The sequence below is a fragment of the Sorex fumeus genome, unplaced genomic scaffold (assembly GCF_029834395.1).
Source record: "Sorex fumeus unplaced genomic scaffold, SorFum_2.1 ptg000047l, whole genome shotgun sequence".
NCBI lineage: Eukaryota > Metazoa > Chordata > Mammalia > Eulipotyphla > Soricidae > Sorex > Sorex fumeus.
In genome coordinates this window covers 33402712-33420762 of record NW_026606104.1, presented here as the reverse complement: position 1 = coordinate 33420762, position 18051 = coordinate 33402712, and the positions used below count along the sequence as shown (strand labels likewise).

General features: G+C 50.0%; 1 protein-coding gene across 1 annotated transcript in view; it reads right to left on the bottom strand.

The window, feature by feature from the left end:
• FHAD1 (forkhead associated phosphopeptide binding domain 1) overlaps nt 1-18051 on the bottom strand; it is a 118990-nt gene that overhangs the window by 79475 nt on the left and 21464 nt on the right. Inside the window, exons 4-5 of the mRNA XM_056122915.1 lie at nt 8139-8385; nt 3161-3270 (exon numbers count right to left, since the gene is read on the bottom strand). Coding sequence (XP_055978890.1) covers nt 3161-3270; nt 8139-8385 — 357 coding nt within the window. The remainder of the gene's footprint in view (nt 1-3160; nt 3271-8138; nt 8386-18051) is intronic.

Here is an 18051-nt window from a genome sequence, read left to right as displayed (position 1 = left end):
TTTGCTCTGAGAGCTTCTATTGACTTTATCATCACCTTCCATGTTCTTCATTTCTGACTGGTTTTCTCATCAAGACTCATACTTTCTTGTGCTTTGCTATTTGTGCTATTGTTTCCTTGAACTCACTGAACATCATCATCATAGTGTCACTAAAGAAACTGAGGATTTTTATGGTATTGTTTATGTCTTCTGTGATTTGTTTTTGCTCATTGATCTTTGTGGGCTTCTATGCCTTTTCCCTATTAGTTTTCTAGTGTTCTTGCTGTGCTGGGGCTGAATCTTTGTAGTTAACTCCCCTCTGGAAGACACTGAGGGATTAAGCGGAGGTTGTTCTCCTCCTTCTTTGTCCATCCTGCGATGGTGGAGGAACAAGCAGAAAGTTAGGCAGGAGCTATGGTGTGGGCCCTTAATATGGTGGAGGCTGCTGGGACCCACCCGGTAGGGAACAAATTTATTGAGAAGTTACTATATACTCCTGGTGCTAGGGGACAGGAGTATAAAGAAGCCTACAGGGGTAGTGGTGAATTTTGTGGTTTCAGCCTTTCTGGTGAGGACTCTGATCCCTTCCCAGGGAGAGCATTTGTCCTTCCCAGTGGTCTTGGCATGACTGGACCCACCATCCACATGCCCAGGAGCCATGCTGGCCAAATCAGAGCTTTCTCAGAACTTCCACCTCTTCCACAGGAGAGGCATCTGGCTCCTTTTGGGTCAGGAACTTTATTTACACTGACAGACTCAGAAGTTTGCATTTGTCTTTCGTGACATGTAAAGCCAGGCAAGGGAAGCAGAGGGGAGAGACAGGGAATGGGGTGCATTCTAATGACATCATCTCAGCTCCTGGGCCTCACCTAAAACTAGTACACCAGAAATTTTCCAATGAGAGGAGTCAAGAAACGCTGTTTTCCTTTCTTAAAACATACCTAGGCTAATTTGTTTTGTCAATTGTGATTTGAATTCTGAGGTGGCAAATTGGGCATCAAGGGTTGATAAAGGGTGGTGGGGCTGGGGGGGGGGGGCACAAGTGTTGCTGTGTGGTGCACTTCAGCTTAATGAGTGGGGGGGATTAAAACTCAAATACCTAAAGAAACTATGCTACATATATAAAATGCAACTCTCCTTGGCTTTAAGAAGGGTGAGGGCCAGAGCGATAGTACAGTGGGTAGGGCAGTTGTCTTACACATGCCAACGTGGGTTCGATCTCCAGCATCCCATATGGTTCCCCGAGAACTTCCAGGAGTAATTCTTTTTTTTTTCTTTTTGGGTCACACCCAGCGATGCACAGGGGTTACTCCTGGTTCATGCACTCAGGAATTACTCCTGGCCATGCTCGGGGGACCATATGGCATGCTGGAAATCGAACCTGTTTGGCCGTGTGCAAGGCAAACGCCCTACCTGCTGAGCCAGGAGTAATTCTTGAGTGCAGAGACAGGAGTAATCTCTGAGAATCACCAGGTATGAACCTCTCTCCCCCCAAAAAAGCAGAAAAAAAGGATGAAGTCATGTAATTTGCTGCTAGTGGATGTATCTGGACAGCATCCTGATGAGTGAAGTTAAGAGGAAAGGGACAGACAGAACAATCTCTCTCATATGTGGGGGACAAAGAAATGTAGTAGGGGATCAACGAATGGCCAAAGGCAACAGGAACTGAGAACCAGTCTTCGTAGGAAGCTTAACATGTGTGTGTGTGTGGGGGGGGGGGGGGTGGAAGAATGGTGGGGGAAAGCTGGCACTCTTGTGGAGGGTGTGTGTGGGAAAGTTTTATGCAAGAAAACCCTACCATTCATAGTTTTGTAAACCATATACTGCCTAAAATAAAATTTAATGGGGGAAAAAATGAATAAATGAAATTCAAATACCCTGCATCTGCCATCAAAGGGTGGAGTCCATTTGCCTCACCCCCTACGGTGGGGCTGACCCCCATGATGGCTTCCCCCCAAAACCTGCCTCATAGAACCTAAAGGGAACTCGAAGACCACCTTGCTGTGAAGGTGCTTAGGATGAACACTGCCTTCAGAGAGGGGCCCACTATACCAGGCATAGGAGTGAGGCCGCCGGAGACCACCCGCCCGGCTCTTCATCCAAGCCAGCCAGGGGACTGCAGGTACAGGAGTGAGGTCAGGGCTACAGGCAGAAGTACCTCCAGACCCAGCCTGTAGATCCTAGGAAATAATTGTTGTTTCAAGCTGCTAAGTTTGGGGGCAGCTTGTTAAGCCATTACAGTCAAGGCCTTCTCAGGGCACTATGACTGTTCACAGCGTCTTTGAGGCACCACATGCCAAGAGGCAGGTTCCAGAGGGTTCTGCTCCTGTGCTGCAGGCTCGGGCCCTGGTGCTGATGGAAACTTGGTGAACTATTTCTTTGACGGGGAGCAACTGTCCTGGTCCTTTCCCAGGATGCTCAGGGACCTGTTCAGGCTTCCTCTCTGCTTTCACTCCCCGAACCTTCCTCTGAAGTTGGCGCCCACCACTTCTTCCAGGTCTCCGACATCCTCCCCAGCCCTGACCCGTGCTCCAGGATGAGCCCGAGGCTTCCATGAGGGAGCTAGGAGGGCTGGCTCAGATACAAACTCCGGCCTGGTTTGCATCCCAACTCGGCCTCTTGCACGGTGCTACTGTGGCCAAGTCACCGGACCTCTCTGAGCTCCAGATTCCTCATGAATTAAAGTTTTCTGCCAAAGTTAGTGGAGAATACACAAGGGAATGTCAAGTGCACAGGACACAGCTGGGCCCATGGTGGTTGCTTAACACCTTGTGTCTGTGGACCTCATTGTTTGCCATCAAATAAGGAGGACCCTAACTTTTGGGTGAAAGTCTTGGGAGTAAAAGGTGTTTCTGGATGGAAGCGATAATCCAGTGGGTAGGGCACTTGCCTGGCACCCCATATGGTTCTCCAGGCATGGCCAAGAGTGATCCCTGAGTGCAGAGCGAGGAGTAAGCCTTGAGCACTGCTTGACGTGGCCCAAAGCAATAACAACAAAAGAGGTGGACTCTTGGAAGCAGAACAAAAATCGAACAAGCAAACACACACACACATACACACATACACACACACACATACACACACACACACACACCCCTCAACAAAACAGAAAATCAACCTTCTAGGTCTTAGAGAAGAACAAGGGGAGAGGCAGTGGCGGAGGTAGTCGTCCTGTTCTCACCTTATCCTGCTGGCCCAGGTCCTGGTCCACGTAAATCTCGGTGGTCTGGGAGGTCCCGGGAATCCCCTCAGTCATTGACTGTTCCGACAGGCCGATAGCGCTGGTCCACACTAGCACACAAGACAAACAGAGACCACAAAGGAGAGCTTATGGACCCCTACGGTTTTGCAGAGTATTTTCACATTAACCCTCACAGTCATTTCCCGCTAAGGTTTGTATTGTGGAGTAAAAGGTACGAAAGCAGCGCAGAGGCACAGACAAGGAAAGAGCCAGCTCCCCACTCTTCTCTGGAGTCAGCTGTGTTGGGTCTCACTGACATGTCTCTCTCCAGGCTTTTTATTTCTTTTTTCTCTGCCATTTGGGTTGATGAGTCATCCATGCTCAATCTACACTGCATGGATAGGTGCCCATCCACAGATGTAAATACTGTTACTCTGAGTCTTAGTTTCCACCTGTGTGACTCTGGATGCCAATAGGTTCTGCTCTAAAGGGATATTGGAAATGATGTGAAGTAATGAGGCAGAGCAGAGGTTGGCACATTCGACCCTCTGCCTGCTTTGTCAATAAAGTTTTATTGGAACACAGGTGCAGTTGTGTTCATTTACATGTTGGATTGTGGCTGCTTTCTAGCTACCAAGGCAGAGTTGAGACTTGTGACAAAGAACATAGAGCCCACAAAGCCTAAAATATTTGCTACCTGGTTCTTTCCAGTTACGATATCTGGGAAGCTGATTCTCACTCTTGTTAGGGAGCAAGAAATAGAACCAACCATTCTCAAAGGTAATAAAACATTAATGTTGACACTAACAAGTAATGAGTCTGCACCATCAGACTTAGGAGCATTTCTTCAACCACAAATTGATTTTGCATGGGAAAAATTGTGTTTGGGCACAAATCTTTAAATCTTTAGATCTCAAACATGTCTGCGGACACCAATATTGGGACACCTGTCCTGGCAAGGGTATAAGGTGGGGGAGGAGTGAAGGGCGGGGACAGAACAGTTGGGTCTTATGCATGGAATGACTAGCAAACCTGACCTCCCACCTACCCTCTAGAGCTGTGTATGCTGAGGACAGGCTGAGATCCCAGCACAGGACAGTTCTGATCCTGCTTCCCCAGGGGCTGAGATTCTTCACTGTCTCTTACAGACAGTAAAAACAACGCATGCAACAAAACCCTTCCCCAGAGAAAACAAGAAAAGGCCGGTTATGCCCAGGTTGCTTTCTCTGTGAGCTCAAACCTGCCCCGAGTTGGACTCTTCCCTACCGAACACAGCGGGCAAGTGCTCTTGCCAGGTACTCTGGGGCTGGTTCCCTTACTCTGAACTTGGCTCATGTAGGCCCCGCCCACCATCCGGCCTCAGCACGTCCCTTCCACTCAGAACGCTGTTCCAGCCCCCTCTGTCCCTAAGGGACTGTCCTCTTGATCCCCATTCTCCCCCACGGAGTCAGGTCGTCTGTGCCAGAATCACAGGGCGCTGGGAACCCCTCCTGTCTGCAGGAGTCATGTTAACGCTTCAGAGATGTTCTTCTGTGATCCTTTTCTTTTTGCAGAGGAGGGAGGCTATACTTGGCAGAGCTCAAGGTTTACTCCTAGCTCTGTGCTCAGGGCTTACCCTTGAGGGTGCTCAGGGGACCGTATGTGGTCCCAGAGATAAGGCCAGTGTCGGCTGACTGCAAGGCAAGTGCCTTAGCCCTGTATGATCTGTCCAGCTCCTGTGATCATCTCCTTAATGTCCATCTCTCTGAGGCAATAGTAAACTCTATGGGTTAAGGGATTCATGTCTCAGTCTATACCCCTCAAAATCAGTTTGCTAATTCCATGGACAAATGTGAAAAGTGGGGTACAGAGAAGAAACCTCTGCCCAAGCTTACCCAGCTGGAAGGAGCTCATCCCTCCTCCCCTACCTGTCACTGTCACTGTCCTCCCATTGTTCATCGATTTGCTCGAGTGGGCCTAATTCTGTTATGTCCTGATTAGTGGGGGATGGGCTCTGATAATTGCTTGAGAGCATATGCTCAGGGCCTGGTCCACATTCCTGAGTGGTGTGTGTGTGTGTGTGTGTGTGTGTGTGTGTGTGTATGTGTGTGTATGTGTGTGTGTGAAAGTTGTGTGGCCATGTGTGTGGAGCCCTGCTAGGGTCTCCTGCTGGCCCCAGGGACACTCTAGGACATGATGTGCACACAGCCTCACACTAGAGAGACTTAGTCTATATTTAGACTTCATAAAAATGTGCCAAAGGAGAGTCATACCTGCTAGGTGTGTGAGTAGCGAGCCCCCTAAAACCTCCCATTCAGCAACTAAAGTGCTAGTTTGTACATTTAAATTCGTTACAATTAAACTGGTAGACCACCAGACCAAAACAGAGTTTTAAAAATACATGCATGGGGCTGGAGCAATAGCACAGTGGCAAGGGCGTTTGCCTTGCACACAGCCTACCCGGGTTCGATTTCCAGCATCCTATATTGTCCCCCAAGCACCGCAAGTAATAATTTCTGAGTGCATAAGCCAGGAGTAACCCCTGTGCATTGCCTGGTATGATCCAAAAAGCCAAAAAAAAAAACAACAAAAAAACAAAAAACGATTAAACTGGTAGAGGCTGCCTCATTTCAGGTCTGGAACACCGCCCTGATTCTTCTCCTCCTCTACCCAATCCCTCCTTTCCAGCTAGCTGGATTTTATACACACACACACACACACACACACACACACACACACATATTAGAGGGCTGGAGCAATAGCATAGTGGGTAGGGCATTTGCCTTGCATGCGGCTGACCCGGGTTCGATTCCTTCTTCCCTCTCAGAGAGCCCGGCAAGCTACCGAGAGTATCCCGCCCACACGGCAGAGCCTGGCAAGCTCCCCGTGGCATATTCAATATGCCAAAAACAGTAACAACAAGTCTCACAATGGAGATGCTACTGGTGCCCGCTCATGCAAATCGATGAACAACAGGAGGACAGTGCTACAGTGCTACACTATATATTAGAACTGAGATTTAAACACGACTCTCAGGGCGCAGGCCCCAGGAGGGGGTGTAGCCGATTCTGCAGACCCGCGTGTTCCACTGCATCTGTCTGAGGCTCTGTGTGACTACCCCCATGCGGGGCTTTAATGTCCCACCTTGGCCTGCCCTGGTCCTCATCAGCAGTCCCCAGGTGGAGGTGGGGGCAGGGCAGCACCAAGCATACAGGGCAGGGTCCAGTGGCACCAGGGGACACTGAGGTTATCCGACTTAGCAGACTGAAGGCCAGAGGTCAGTTTTTATTGGTAAGACACAGGGGAGCCCGCCCGCTGGCACGCTGACCGCAGGGACCAGGCTCCTAGCATCAGGCAGGGGCAGCCTGGGACGGAGCCACAAGGACCTGGGTCTCTGGGTCACGCCCTCAGTGACCCAGGAACTAGCAGCGCGAAGTTCCCAAAGGAGTTTCCCAAGGGCAGGCTGGAGCCTGTTGAGGCTTGGGGACCTCAGACCACCAGTCCGGGCAGTGCTTGGGGTCCATCAGGGCAGACCCAGTGGTCCTTAGGGGGACTGAGGGTGCGGACAGCAGGAGCACTCTGGCCAGTTGGTCTTCCCCCAACTGGCTGTTGACCTCCCCACTGGGTGTGCCCCTGACCAGTGTCTAGGATTTGGAGTGAGTCTCTACCTATCACGAATGGTAGAAACCAAGTAGAATATCTCTGCTGAAGAGCAAATTTGTTTTTCAGACTTGTAATATTGAAGACTGGGGAGGAGAGGACTCAAGGGCTAGTGTGTATGGGCTCTGGGGGCAGGAGAACATCACGTAGTTCCCCAAACACTGCCAGGAGCAACCCCTGAACACTGAGCCAGGAGCATTCTCTGGGCACCACAGGATGTGACCCAGGTCCCGCTCCTAGATCTAATGTCTGCTGAGTGTGAATGTGGTGCCTGGCACCTGGGAGTGATCAGCATTTGCGATACCTCACAAGCCAGACCCCACTCTACCTTCATGATGACCTAGTGATAAGGGTCTCTTCAGCACCATCCTCATCTTAGGCATTTAGTTAGGGTCTCCCTGGCGCTGCTCAGGGGGCCTCTCCTGGTGAAACTCAGCTAGCAAGCTGTGGGTTCAGTGCAACGACCCAAGGGTGGGGTGCAGCTTGGGCACGGTGGTGTGATCACCCAGGCCTCCAGGGATGTACCCAGTCCCATCGCCATCCTATAAAGAAGGACCACGAGGCACAGGGCATCAAGCCACTTGCCAAAGGCCACAGCAGCCAGTCAGGGATAGTCCAGTCTTGAACCTGGGTTTGTTTGACTCACGGCCACTAGTCGTACCGATGATGCAGCCCTTGTACTGACATGGGAAAGGCGTTCATGACCAAGTGATGACTTTTAAAAAGCAGGTAAGGGGCTGTAGAAAATAGGACGGGGCAAAGACCTTGCACGTGGCTGACCCAGGTTCAATCCCTTGCACCACACATGGTCTCCTGAGCCCCACCAAGAGTCATCCCTGATTACAGAGCCAGTAGATAACCCTGAGCATCACTGGGTGTGGCAGAAGAAGGAGGAGGAGGAGGAGGGGGTGGAGGAGGAGAAGGAAGAGGGGGAAGAGGAGGAGGAGGAAGGAGAAAGAGAAGGAGGAGGAGAAGAAGGTGGAGGAGGAGGAGGAGGAGGAGGAGGAGGAGAAGAAGAAGAAGAAGAAGAAGAAGAAGAAGAAGAAGAAGAAGAAGAAGAAGAAGAAGAAGAAGAAGAAGAAGAAGAAGAAGAAGAAGAAGAAGGAGCAGGTTACTGATGTCAGCACTCAAATGATGCCATTATTGGGGAAAATATGTTAATCAAAAAAATAATTTTTAGGTGCCCCTTACATTTATGTGGCCTCCTGCACCCCCCACCCAACCCATGGATTCTGAGATCCCGCAGAGGAGCTGTTGTGGAAAAAAAATCTGAGAAAATAATGAAACCCTAGGCACATTCATGTGGCCCCATGCCCTCCCTGTCCCGGACCCTCAGTACCTTGTTTGATGAGAGGAGCTCTTGGGTTGCCCTCCATCATGAAGGAGAACACCTTCCCACTGGCACTCAGGGGCCGCTGGTGGGGGCCAGGCGGCATGGTGGTAGGCCTGGGGGACCCCTGGGACCAGGTCCTAGGCATGGGTGGCTGCCGGATGCCTTGGAAGAAGAAATGTGATGACGATTGGGATGGGTTTGATGGCTGTGACCCCGGCCAAGGAGATGAGCTCTTCACCCGTGGGAAGGTGACCTGTGGGGACAGAGGAGGTCAGCGGTGGGCACAGGCTTTGGGCCAGTCAACTGCAGGCTGCCCGCTTTGCCTTTCACACTCAGGTAAGCATAGACATGAAGACTAGGTTTGTAGAGGAGTTTATAGACACTTTGGTCCCTTGGTGAGTCACCTGCCCTGAGGAAGGCATCCTTGATGCTCCCCAAGGTTGGGATTGGGGGTCCGCCATGGGTCTTATCACACATCATCATCACCACCACCACCGTTCACCCCCCCACCCCATTTCCTGGGACTTTCTTTGCATCAGACACCCTGCCAAGAGTGCCACTGAGTTACACTCAGAGACTCTCCTAATTGGTGGCTTGAGAATGAGCTGCTGAGCACAGAGAAAGGTCTCCTTTAAGAGGAGGCTTTTTCGGCCATTCTTGGGTGTTAGTTTCCTATTTTGTTACTTTATGTTCCCCAGATGAATGCAATCTTTCTATTTCTATCCCTCTCTTTCTGGGGTGGGAGGGATACTGGGATCTGTGGTGGTGGGAAATGGGCACTGGTGGAGGGATGGGTATTTGATCATTGTATAATTGAAACCCAAGCACAAAAATTTGTAAGTCTACAACTGTACTTCATGGTGTCTCACTAATAAAAATTTTAAAAAATAAAATAAAAAAAGAGGAGGCTATTTGTCTCTTTTGTTCACACTGGGGTCCTCGGTGGTGGAAGCTATGCCCAGGACTGGCCAAGTGGGTCCTCAGGTCCTGGGAGAGACAATTAAAGTGCCAATCCTGAATTCCAGCTAGCTCTCAGAGACCCCCTGGCCAACTCTTTCCATCCATGCTATTGCTCTCAGGGACTGCCTCTGCCCTCCTGGAGCTGAGCTCTTTGGGAGGATAGGGATCTCAGATGACTGTCAGTAGGTCTTTGCTCCTCCACACCCAGATTCTCAGTGGCTGTTCCATTAGCACCTGTGGAGGGAAACTTTTGCCCTCTGGCCCTGTAGAATGTGCTTGAGATATTCTCCAGGGTGACCACATCAAATCCCACCTCAGCCTGAGAAATAACTGCCAAGGCTTGGGTCCTCATTTCTCCCTGGGCTCAGCAGTTAAACAGTGACATCTCTGGACACAGTCACTTGCTGCCTTTCCTATTCTAGGTCTCCTGCAGACTTGGAGGGATGAGGGGGTCACCCCAAGTGCACACTAGCTCCCTGTCACCCCTCCCTCTCTCATCTCCTTCTCTCTGTTCTTTCTCCTTTTTTCCTCTCAGTTTCTGTCTCCGTTTGCCCAATATCTTGGCAGAGAAAGACCCACATTTTCAAGACAGAGATGAAGTTCAAAGGTTCACTGCGGAGAGGAGATGGCTATCTTCCACTCACCTTTCTCCTGCTGTGGCCTGGAGGGGGAGAGGGGAGCACTAGGACACTGAGGGAGAAACAGGGTGGATCTATCTGCCAAACACGAGAAGCCCTGTGGCTTCAGCTAGGTTGTATTCCAAAGGAGGCTTCTCAAGCTCTGGGCCCTGAACACAGCTCTTAGCTACAACCTTAGCCAACAAGGCATGGATCCATGTGTCTACCCTGAAGACTCTTTGCTGGAGCCGGTGAGGACAGCAATCAGAGAAACCAAGAGCCCAGTTCAGGCTTCCCCAGGACATTGCCGGTAGCTTATAGGGACCCTAATAGTGTTCTCCAGTGGTTAAAGGTTTACTGAGGAAGTGGGCTGACACGGAAGGGGTCTACTCCCACCTGGCAGAGATTACTGGCAGAGGCGGCCAAACCCCCGCTCCTGCTCGGATGTGAAGGTGAATGTGCCTCCCTGTCAACCAACTACAGAGGCACTTAAAGGAGTGGTCATCTCTCAGACCTCTCAAGCACTCCATGCCTGAGACGCCAGAACCCACCCAGGGAAAACCCCTTCAACCTCTCAACCCATGGTTGTGGGCAGGGCTTGCAATCAGCCAATCATGTTCTGTGGCCATAGTGATGAGTTCAGTTGTAGTGAATGGGGCTAGGTGAACCAATCAGAGCCAAGGAGGCCCAGCAAGCTTTGGCTAGATAACCTGGTTCTGGGGTGACCTTGGAGACCTGAGAATGTGGGAAGTTTTCCACTGCCTATCTCTAGGAATCTGTCTACTCTAGATACCTTATACAAGAACAACCATAGAGCATTTGTCCTTTTGTTATAGGTGTATTTCATTCAGCATAGTGCCCTTAAGATTACTCCACATTAAAAAATAAACAGATAAATAAAGATTCGTCTACATTGTAGAATACATCAAAATTTCCTTTCTTAGAAAAAAAATTTGACCACACCCAGCTGTGCTCAGGGTTAACTCTTGGCTCTGTGATTAGGAATCGCTCTGGGCTCAGGAGACCATATGTGGTACCAAGGATGGATCTAAAGTCGACCGTGTGCAAGGCAAGTGTATGTACTAGCTCTTGTGTGTGTGTGTGTGTGTGTGTATACTCCTTTTTTTTACCCTTTGTTCTTTATTTATTTTAGCTTGAAGGTCACTCCTAACAGTGATCAGGACCTATTCCCAGTTCTGAGTTTTGGGGTCACCTGCAGTGGTGTGTGGCGAACCATGCAGAGCTGAGGGTAAAATTTGGCTCTCCTGAATGCAAAATATGTCCTTTGCCAGTCCTTGGAGATATCTCTCTGGAACAGAATTTCCTTCTCATTTTTTAAATAAAAATAAGAGTGTGTGTGTGCGTATGAGAGCGAGCGAGAGAGAGAGAGAGAGAGAGACAGACAGACAGACAGACAAAGAGAGCACTGGCAGTCCAGCAGTGCTGGAGGCCACCAGAGCTATAGTGACTGGTGTTAGGGAGGGGACATGTGGTGCTGAGGATTGAACCTGAGACCCTGTGCATGCCAACCATGTGCTCCAGCCCTCTGAACTCTCTCCCTGGCCCCAGACTTCTCTTCTTTTTAAAGGCAGAGTGCCAGCCCACTGAAGGTGGTCGCCACGTTTTGTTTATCCTTTCATCCCTTGATGAGCCTTGGCTTTTGACTCAGTTGCACTGAGAATGGCAGCCCAAACAGGGCCACTGGCTTTGTGTTCTGGCTCAGGCTGAACCCTGAACTGCCAATGGCACTGGATGAGAGGCTCGTCAGAGCTGGGTTCTGTCACTGATGCTGCAGAGAGCTCCATAGGTCCGCTCTCTAAGGGGAAGGTACCAAACCAGTGGAAATGCAGCAAAGACTTCAATCTGCTCTTCTGGTCCAAAAAGGAAATATAAATCAAGGCTTTGACCTTCCTTCCTTCCTTCCTTCCTTCCTTCCTTCCTTCCTTCCTTTTTTTTGGGGGGGGGTCACACATAGTGGTGCTCAGGGGTTACTCCTGGCTCTGCACTCAGAAATAAATCCTGATGGGCTTGGTGAACCATATGGGATGCCAGGGATTGAACCCAGGTCGGCTGCATGCAAGGCAAGAGCCCTGCCTGCTGTACAATCATTCTGGCCTTATTTATTTTTCTTTCTAACACTTGATGTTGGGAGTTAAAGGTCAGAGATTTTGTAAGGTCAAAGTTGCTTTCCTCTGGTTAGCAGGCTTGCTCTACCAGAAGCCAGGTCAGATTTTCTCAGAAACAGCTGCTGGTAACTACAAGGAGACAGATGGGGCAAGCGGTGGGGAGAAGTAAACCCATGGGCAGAAAAACCCACATTAAAAGCTAGCACTGGTCGCAGAGGCTCCAGATTTGATGCTAGCACCTTTGAGCCTCCATGGGGAGCAACCCCTGAGCACCATGGGGTGTGGTTCAAAAGCTCCAAAGAGATGAAAGCTCTGGGCTGTGCGCCTGGGAGGCTGTCCGTGGATTGTGTGGTCAAAGCCAACTACCAACAAGTCTCAAAAGTTTCATTTAAAACCCGTGCCAGTGCCTTCTTTTAACTTTCCTCTGTTTTCTGACCATATGTTGTGTAATGTGGTTATCCTTTTGTGTTAGTTTTGAGGTCCCATGTGTTATATTCCTATGATCTCTATATTTCTATAATTCCTAATGTTTTCCACGCCACCTTTGAGAGCATGTTGTCGCCATCTGGATTAGCCATGGCCACACCCACAGCTAAATTCGTATCAGCTTGAACAAATGCCAGTCAATGATTTACTCCAGAAACCACAACTGATATTCCCGCCCCCCTTTCCGCCGCCCCCGCCCCCCAGATTATCTACTTGTTCTCTTTGTTATCCTTTCAATTTCTGTGTCAAGCCCTGAAATGGGTATAAGGCATGTTAAAACAAAAAAAATCAAAGTCGTTTGCTTACGGGGTACCCACAGGCGACAGGCCTGGAGTCCCAGAGACCGTGCATCATGTGGGGGAGTGGACTCTGGACCTTGGGGTTGTCATGAACACTTGTTATGAACCCTGCCATTTGTCAGTGATTACTCATGCCACTACAGTGGTGGAGGGAAGGGACACAGGATCCAGAGCCTGTTGCAGCTATGTTCATCCACCAGAATAATCTTGGTGGGGTGGCGAAGGTACTTTTGAGCCCATTTTGTGGATTAAGAAACTAAGAAACAGAGGCTGGAGCGATAGCACAGTGGGTAGGGCGTTTGCCTTGCACATGGCCAACCTGGGTTTGAATCCCAGCATCCCATATGGTCCCCTGAGCACCACCAGGAGTAATTCCTGAGTGCAGAGCCAGGAGGAACCCCTGAGCATCACCGGGTGTGACCCAAAAAGCAAAAACAAACAAACAAAAACAAAAAGAAACTAAGAAACAGAAGCTCAGAGAGGTTAAGTGACTTGTTCAAGGTCTCGCAACCAGGAAGTGGTTATGTATTGAACTCGAAAACCTGTGTTCTCAGAGCATCTAGATTATTGAAGCCACAGTTTGTCCCTGCTTTCTGCTTTATATTTGGTGGGGGGGGGGGGGTGGAGGCATGCCCAGCAATGCTCAGGGGCTACTCCTAGCTCTGTGCTCAGGGAGGCCTGCCTGCTCGTGCTTGGGGGAGGGGGGGTATATGTGTTGCTGAGGATTGAAGTGGGATATGCTGCATATAAGGAAAGCACCTCGCCTCTCATATTGTCTGACCAGCCTGCATACCTGCTTTCTATGCTTATAAAAGTGCTTTACATGACAGGTTATGAGAGAAAAGAAAAAAGGATGTGAGAACTAGATGATACGGAGAAGACAAAACCATGGGTATGTGGAAATGGGATTCTCTGGGCATGCTGATGTCTTTCTCGAGGCAGGTTATTAATGTGGCTGTGTCCTGCCTTGGATGCAGCTCAGAGGATCCCAGCTCTGTACTGGAAGGCCCATGGGTATTCCCAGCATGTTCACTGTTGGGCCAGCTGGCACCAGCACGTGAAAGCAAATTATTTGGGATTTTGTGTGTTTGTGTGTGTGTGTATGTGAACTGGTTGATAAACAAGTATGTTAATAAAAATTAAGGTGATATAAGCATACAATTACATTGGAGCCGGGGAGACAATATAGTGGGTAGGGTGCTTGTCTTCCACGCAGCAAACTCGGGTTTGATCCCCAGAACCCCATATGGTCTTCTGAGCACTGTCAGGAGTGACTCCTGGCTGCAGAGCCAGGAGTAACCCTGTGCACTGTCAGGTGTGGGCCCCAAACAAACAAACAAACAAACAAAACCTAAACAAGCATACGGTCATGGTCACGGTCCTCCCATTGACATCGATTTGCTCGAGCGGGCCCAGTAACGTCTCCATTGGAGACTTTGTTGTTACTGTGTTTGGCATATCGAATACATCACGGGGAGCTTGCCAGGCTCTGCCGTGCGGGCGAGATACTCTCGGTAGCTTGCCGGGCTCTCCGAGAGGGGCGGAGGAATCGAACTCGGGTTGGCCATGTTGGCTGCGTGCAAGGCAAACGCCCTACCGCTGTGCTATCGCTCCAGCCCAACAAGCATACAATTAAATTATATCAGGGACAACAGTAACACATACAAAACATTAACTCTCACCCTTCTTAATTATTTTTACTAGGTTTTGTTATTGTCTGTGTTCTGAGGCTTCCGAGCTCCACTGTCCTAACATGCTGGATATGCTACTTTCTAAGGTGAGAGCACACCTTCTTCCAAGCCTGTGACTTTCCAAGTCACCTTCCAGAGCCTGAAGGCAGCCGCAGGGAGTACGCATGCCACAGAGGTCCAGAAGTACTTGAGGTTCAGAACTTGAGGTTCCATCTTGTTGATGGCCTGCACTCCAAGAGTTGCCACTGAGGCAAGCTGGCGGGCAGCTTGTGTCAGAGCAGGCCAAGCCTGAAGTCCGCCCCTCAGACTCAGTGCAGAACGCCCTGGACACAGCCTTCCAGTCCTGGAGGTTCCCCAGAAAGCCATTGTCTGTCCTCAGAGCAGTCCCCAGTCAGCAGGAGCAGGTGAGGGTCTAGCACCTGTCCGTACTTCATTTTGATCTCGCTAATCAAGTGAACAAAGACTTTTGCTGACATTCTGGTGGGAAGCTCAAGCCTTTGTAAAAATCACAGCCACAAGCTGTGTATGAGGCCAGAGGTTGACAAAAGTCACTTAAAGTGCTCAGTATCAGTTGGCCGAGAGGAAGACACAATGGAGGAAAAAGAAGTTCACAGTTCATCGTATGTGTAAAGAATGTGCTGTGTACTCTTTATACCACCAGACCCTGCTTCACCTTTGCCCCAGGGCCGAAGATTAAACATTTACCAGCCACCCACCATCTTCTGCCTAGAGCCCAGCAGAGCACCTGGTATGCACAGGAAGTTTTCACCAAACTGAGCTGAGTAACCGAACAAGAATGTCCAGCAAAAAGATTATGACTGATTCTGGGACCGGGGACAGAGAAAGCCTGGCATAGTTTGCAATAGTGGACCGCTAAGGAAGAACCCCACCGCCTCAAAAAAAAAGCCCCCAAATAAAAATAGGAACACGTCAAGGTGACAGGACCCCCAACAGGAAAGAGCTCCAGTAACCAGAGCTGGGATTATTTGAGCTAACAAATGAGTAAGGTAGTTTTCTAGTATCGCCCAGCCCACGTGATCCAAATGCAGGACCGAGTAAGTAAATTAGATAATGATCTCTACAGAGGAGATGAACATCTGCAGCCACACCCACCTCCAGGACAGAGCTTAATCCCCTCCGCCAGGTCCCTGCCCACTTCTTCGTTCAGGGTCCTGTCCATAGTGACTCGAGTCCAGAGAAGAGTGCATTGAAAGAGGAAAGTGTCGCTGGCACATGCAGCTTAACAGGAGGTGAGGGTAAATTCCCTGAGGTGTCAGGAAGATACTGGGTATATCCCCTGATATGATGGGGTTTGAAAGGATATTTCACCTCTGTGGCATGATGTCTGAAAGTGCCCAGATCTGGTTTGAGCGGAGAAAAACATCAGATAATTCTTGCAGGCAACACTGTCTCGGACACCTGGTTAGGACAATTCCAGGCTGCTGAGGTGGAGAATAAAGTCAGGGAAGGTGGAGAAACCAGCTGAGACCTGAGTAGATTTAGAGAAAATGATGGTGGGCTGGAGCGATAGCACAGCGGTAGGGCATTTGCCTTGCAAGCGGCCAACTTGACCGACCCGAGTTCGATTCCTCTGCCCCTCTCGGAGAGCCGGGCAAGCTACCGAGAGTATCTCGCCCGCACGGCAAAGCCTGGCAAGCTACCTGTGACATATTTGATATGCCAAACACAGTAACAACAAGTCTCACGATGGAGATGTTACTGGGCCCGCTCAAGTAAATTGATGAACAATGGGAGGACCGTGACTGTGACCGTGATGGTCAAAAGCAACATGGGCTCCTGGTCTGGGTGGTGGATCCTGAAAGTTCCACTAATAGCCGTGATGTCTTGGTGTGAAGTCGAGCTGTGGGAATGTTATGATAAGGTAAAGGTAAAGGTAAAGGCCCTCCCGTTGATCGTCGATTTGCTCGAGCGGGCCCAGTAACGTCTCCATTGGAGACTTTGTTGTTACTGTGTCTGGCATATCCAATACTCTCGGTAGCTTGCCGGGCTCTCCGAGAGGGGCGGAGGAATCGAACTCGGGTTGGCCATGTTGGCCGCTTGTAAGGCGAACGCCCTACCCGCTGTGCTATCGCTCCATACCACCCTGAACGCGCCCGATCTCGTCTGTGGGAATGTTATGATAAAGTAGGAAAACCAGAGAGGCGTGGAGAGGCACTCTCTTCCAACTTTGTCATTTTCTGAAAATCTAAAGACTCTAAAAGGAAAATGTTTGATTTTTTTAAAAAGTGACTGTGAGTTATCAGGGAAAAAAATTCACATGCAACAGAGGACACAGTTTACCCAGAGAGGAATGCTTTGGAGCTATGGCTCTGACTGGCATGCTTACTGGGGGAAGGTTTCCTTTCTAATGGAGCTCCCTCAGAAGGGAATGTGGCTCCTAGCAGGCTTTGTGTGCTGGATTCAAAACCTGACAATGACTGTCTGCTTATAAAAGCTGTCAGGGTTATGCTAAGTAATTTATGTACACTACCCACTTAATGCAACACTGTGCGTTATGGTGTATGTGGTAGGGGCCGTTGCTAGGCTTGATTTTATTTTATTTATTTATTTTGCTTTTTGGGTCACACCCAGTGATGCACAGATGCATCCTGGCTCTGTACTCAGGAATCACCCCTGGCGGTGCTCAGGGGACCATATGGGATGCTGGGAATTGAACCCGGGTTGGCCGCATGCAAGGCAAAAGCCCTACCCGCTGTGCTATTGCTCCAGCCCCTAGGCTTGATTTTATAGTAACGGCACCAGAGCTTTGAGCTTTGATTAAAGAGCATGTGCAGCATTAAGACAGCCACAGATTTCTTAGACAAGTTGACCTCAAAATGTCTGATGAGAGATGCTCTTCAATAGTACCAGTAAAAACAGCCTTCGGGTCTGGGTCACCAGGCAGAGGAACCAGAGGACTGAGTTACTCAGCGCCCAGAAGAATCCCACAAAGGATGGGTGACTCAGAGTTCATCAGCATTTAGAGGGTGTCTGCATGCAGGTCTCCATCTGGGAAGCAGCCCCAAGCTGAGAGGGCCTGAGAGCACTTTTGTAGGAACAAGGTGGTGGTGAGGGGCCTTCTGGGAGGGGTGTGGCTCTCCTTGGAAAGGTGCTGGCTGCTAAGATGTGTCTGGGACAGGCCAAGGGACATCTGTGAAAGTGTTTGCAGTGGCCTGGGGGAAGGAAGCCAATGCAACTGCTAATAGCATCCAATGGATACGTGTCCAGTCAAGTGACCGTAACTGGGTGCTTATAACTGGCCATAACCAGAAAACTGCACTTCCCACTAACTGATTACCTCCCCACTGCTCTCATGGACCAGCTGGGTGAGCTTGGGGAAATGCCCGTATGAGCTTCAGGCTCCTTGTCTGGGGTGATGGTGGGTGAATCCTCCTCCTGGGGTATATGAAATAAGAGAGAAAGCACGATGCCTGACCCAGGTTCCAGTCCTGGCAGCATATGGCCTCCTGAGCACCCTAAGGTGACCCTGGTGGTCCAGTGGCTCCCACTGCAGGGCCCGAGCGCACCAACCCCATCTCTGGGGTCTGACACTGAACTGCCTATCTGGCTGCTGAGTATAATCCAGAATGGCCCCCAATAATCCGAGCCCTGATTGGAGGGCCCCTCAAGTAAACAAACCAATAGACTCATAGGGAAAGCACAGTGTCCTAAGGACAAACTGCTCTTGTTTCTCTGTGCCCACTTCCTCCTCGGAAGGAGAAGGCTTTATCACCCCTGCC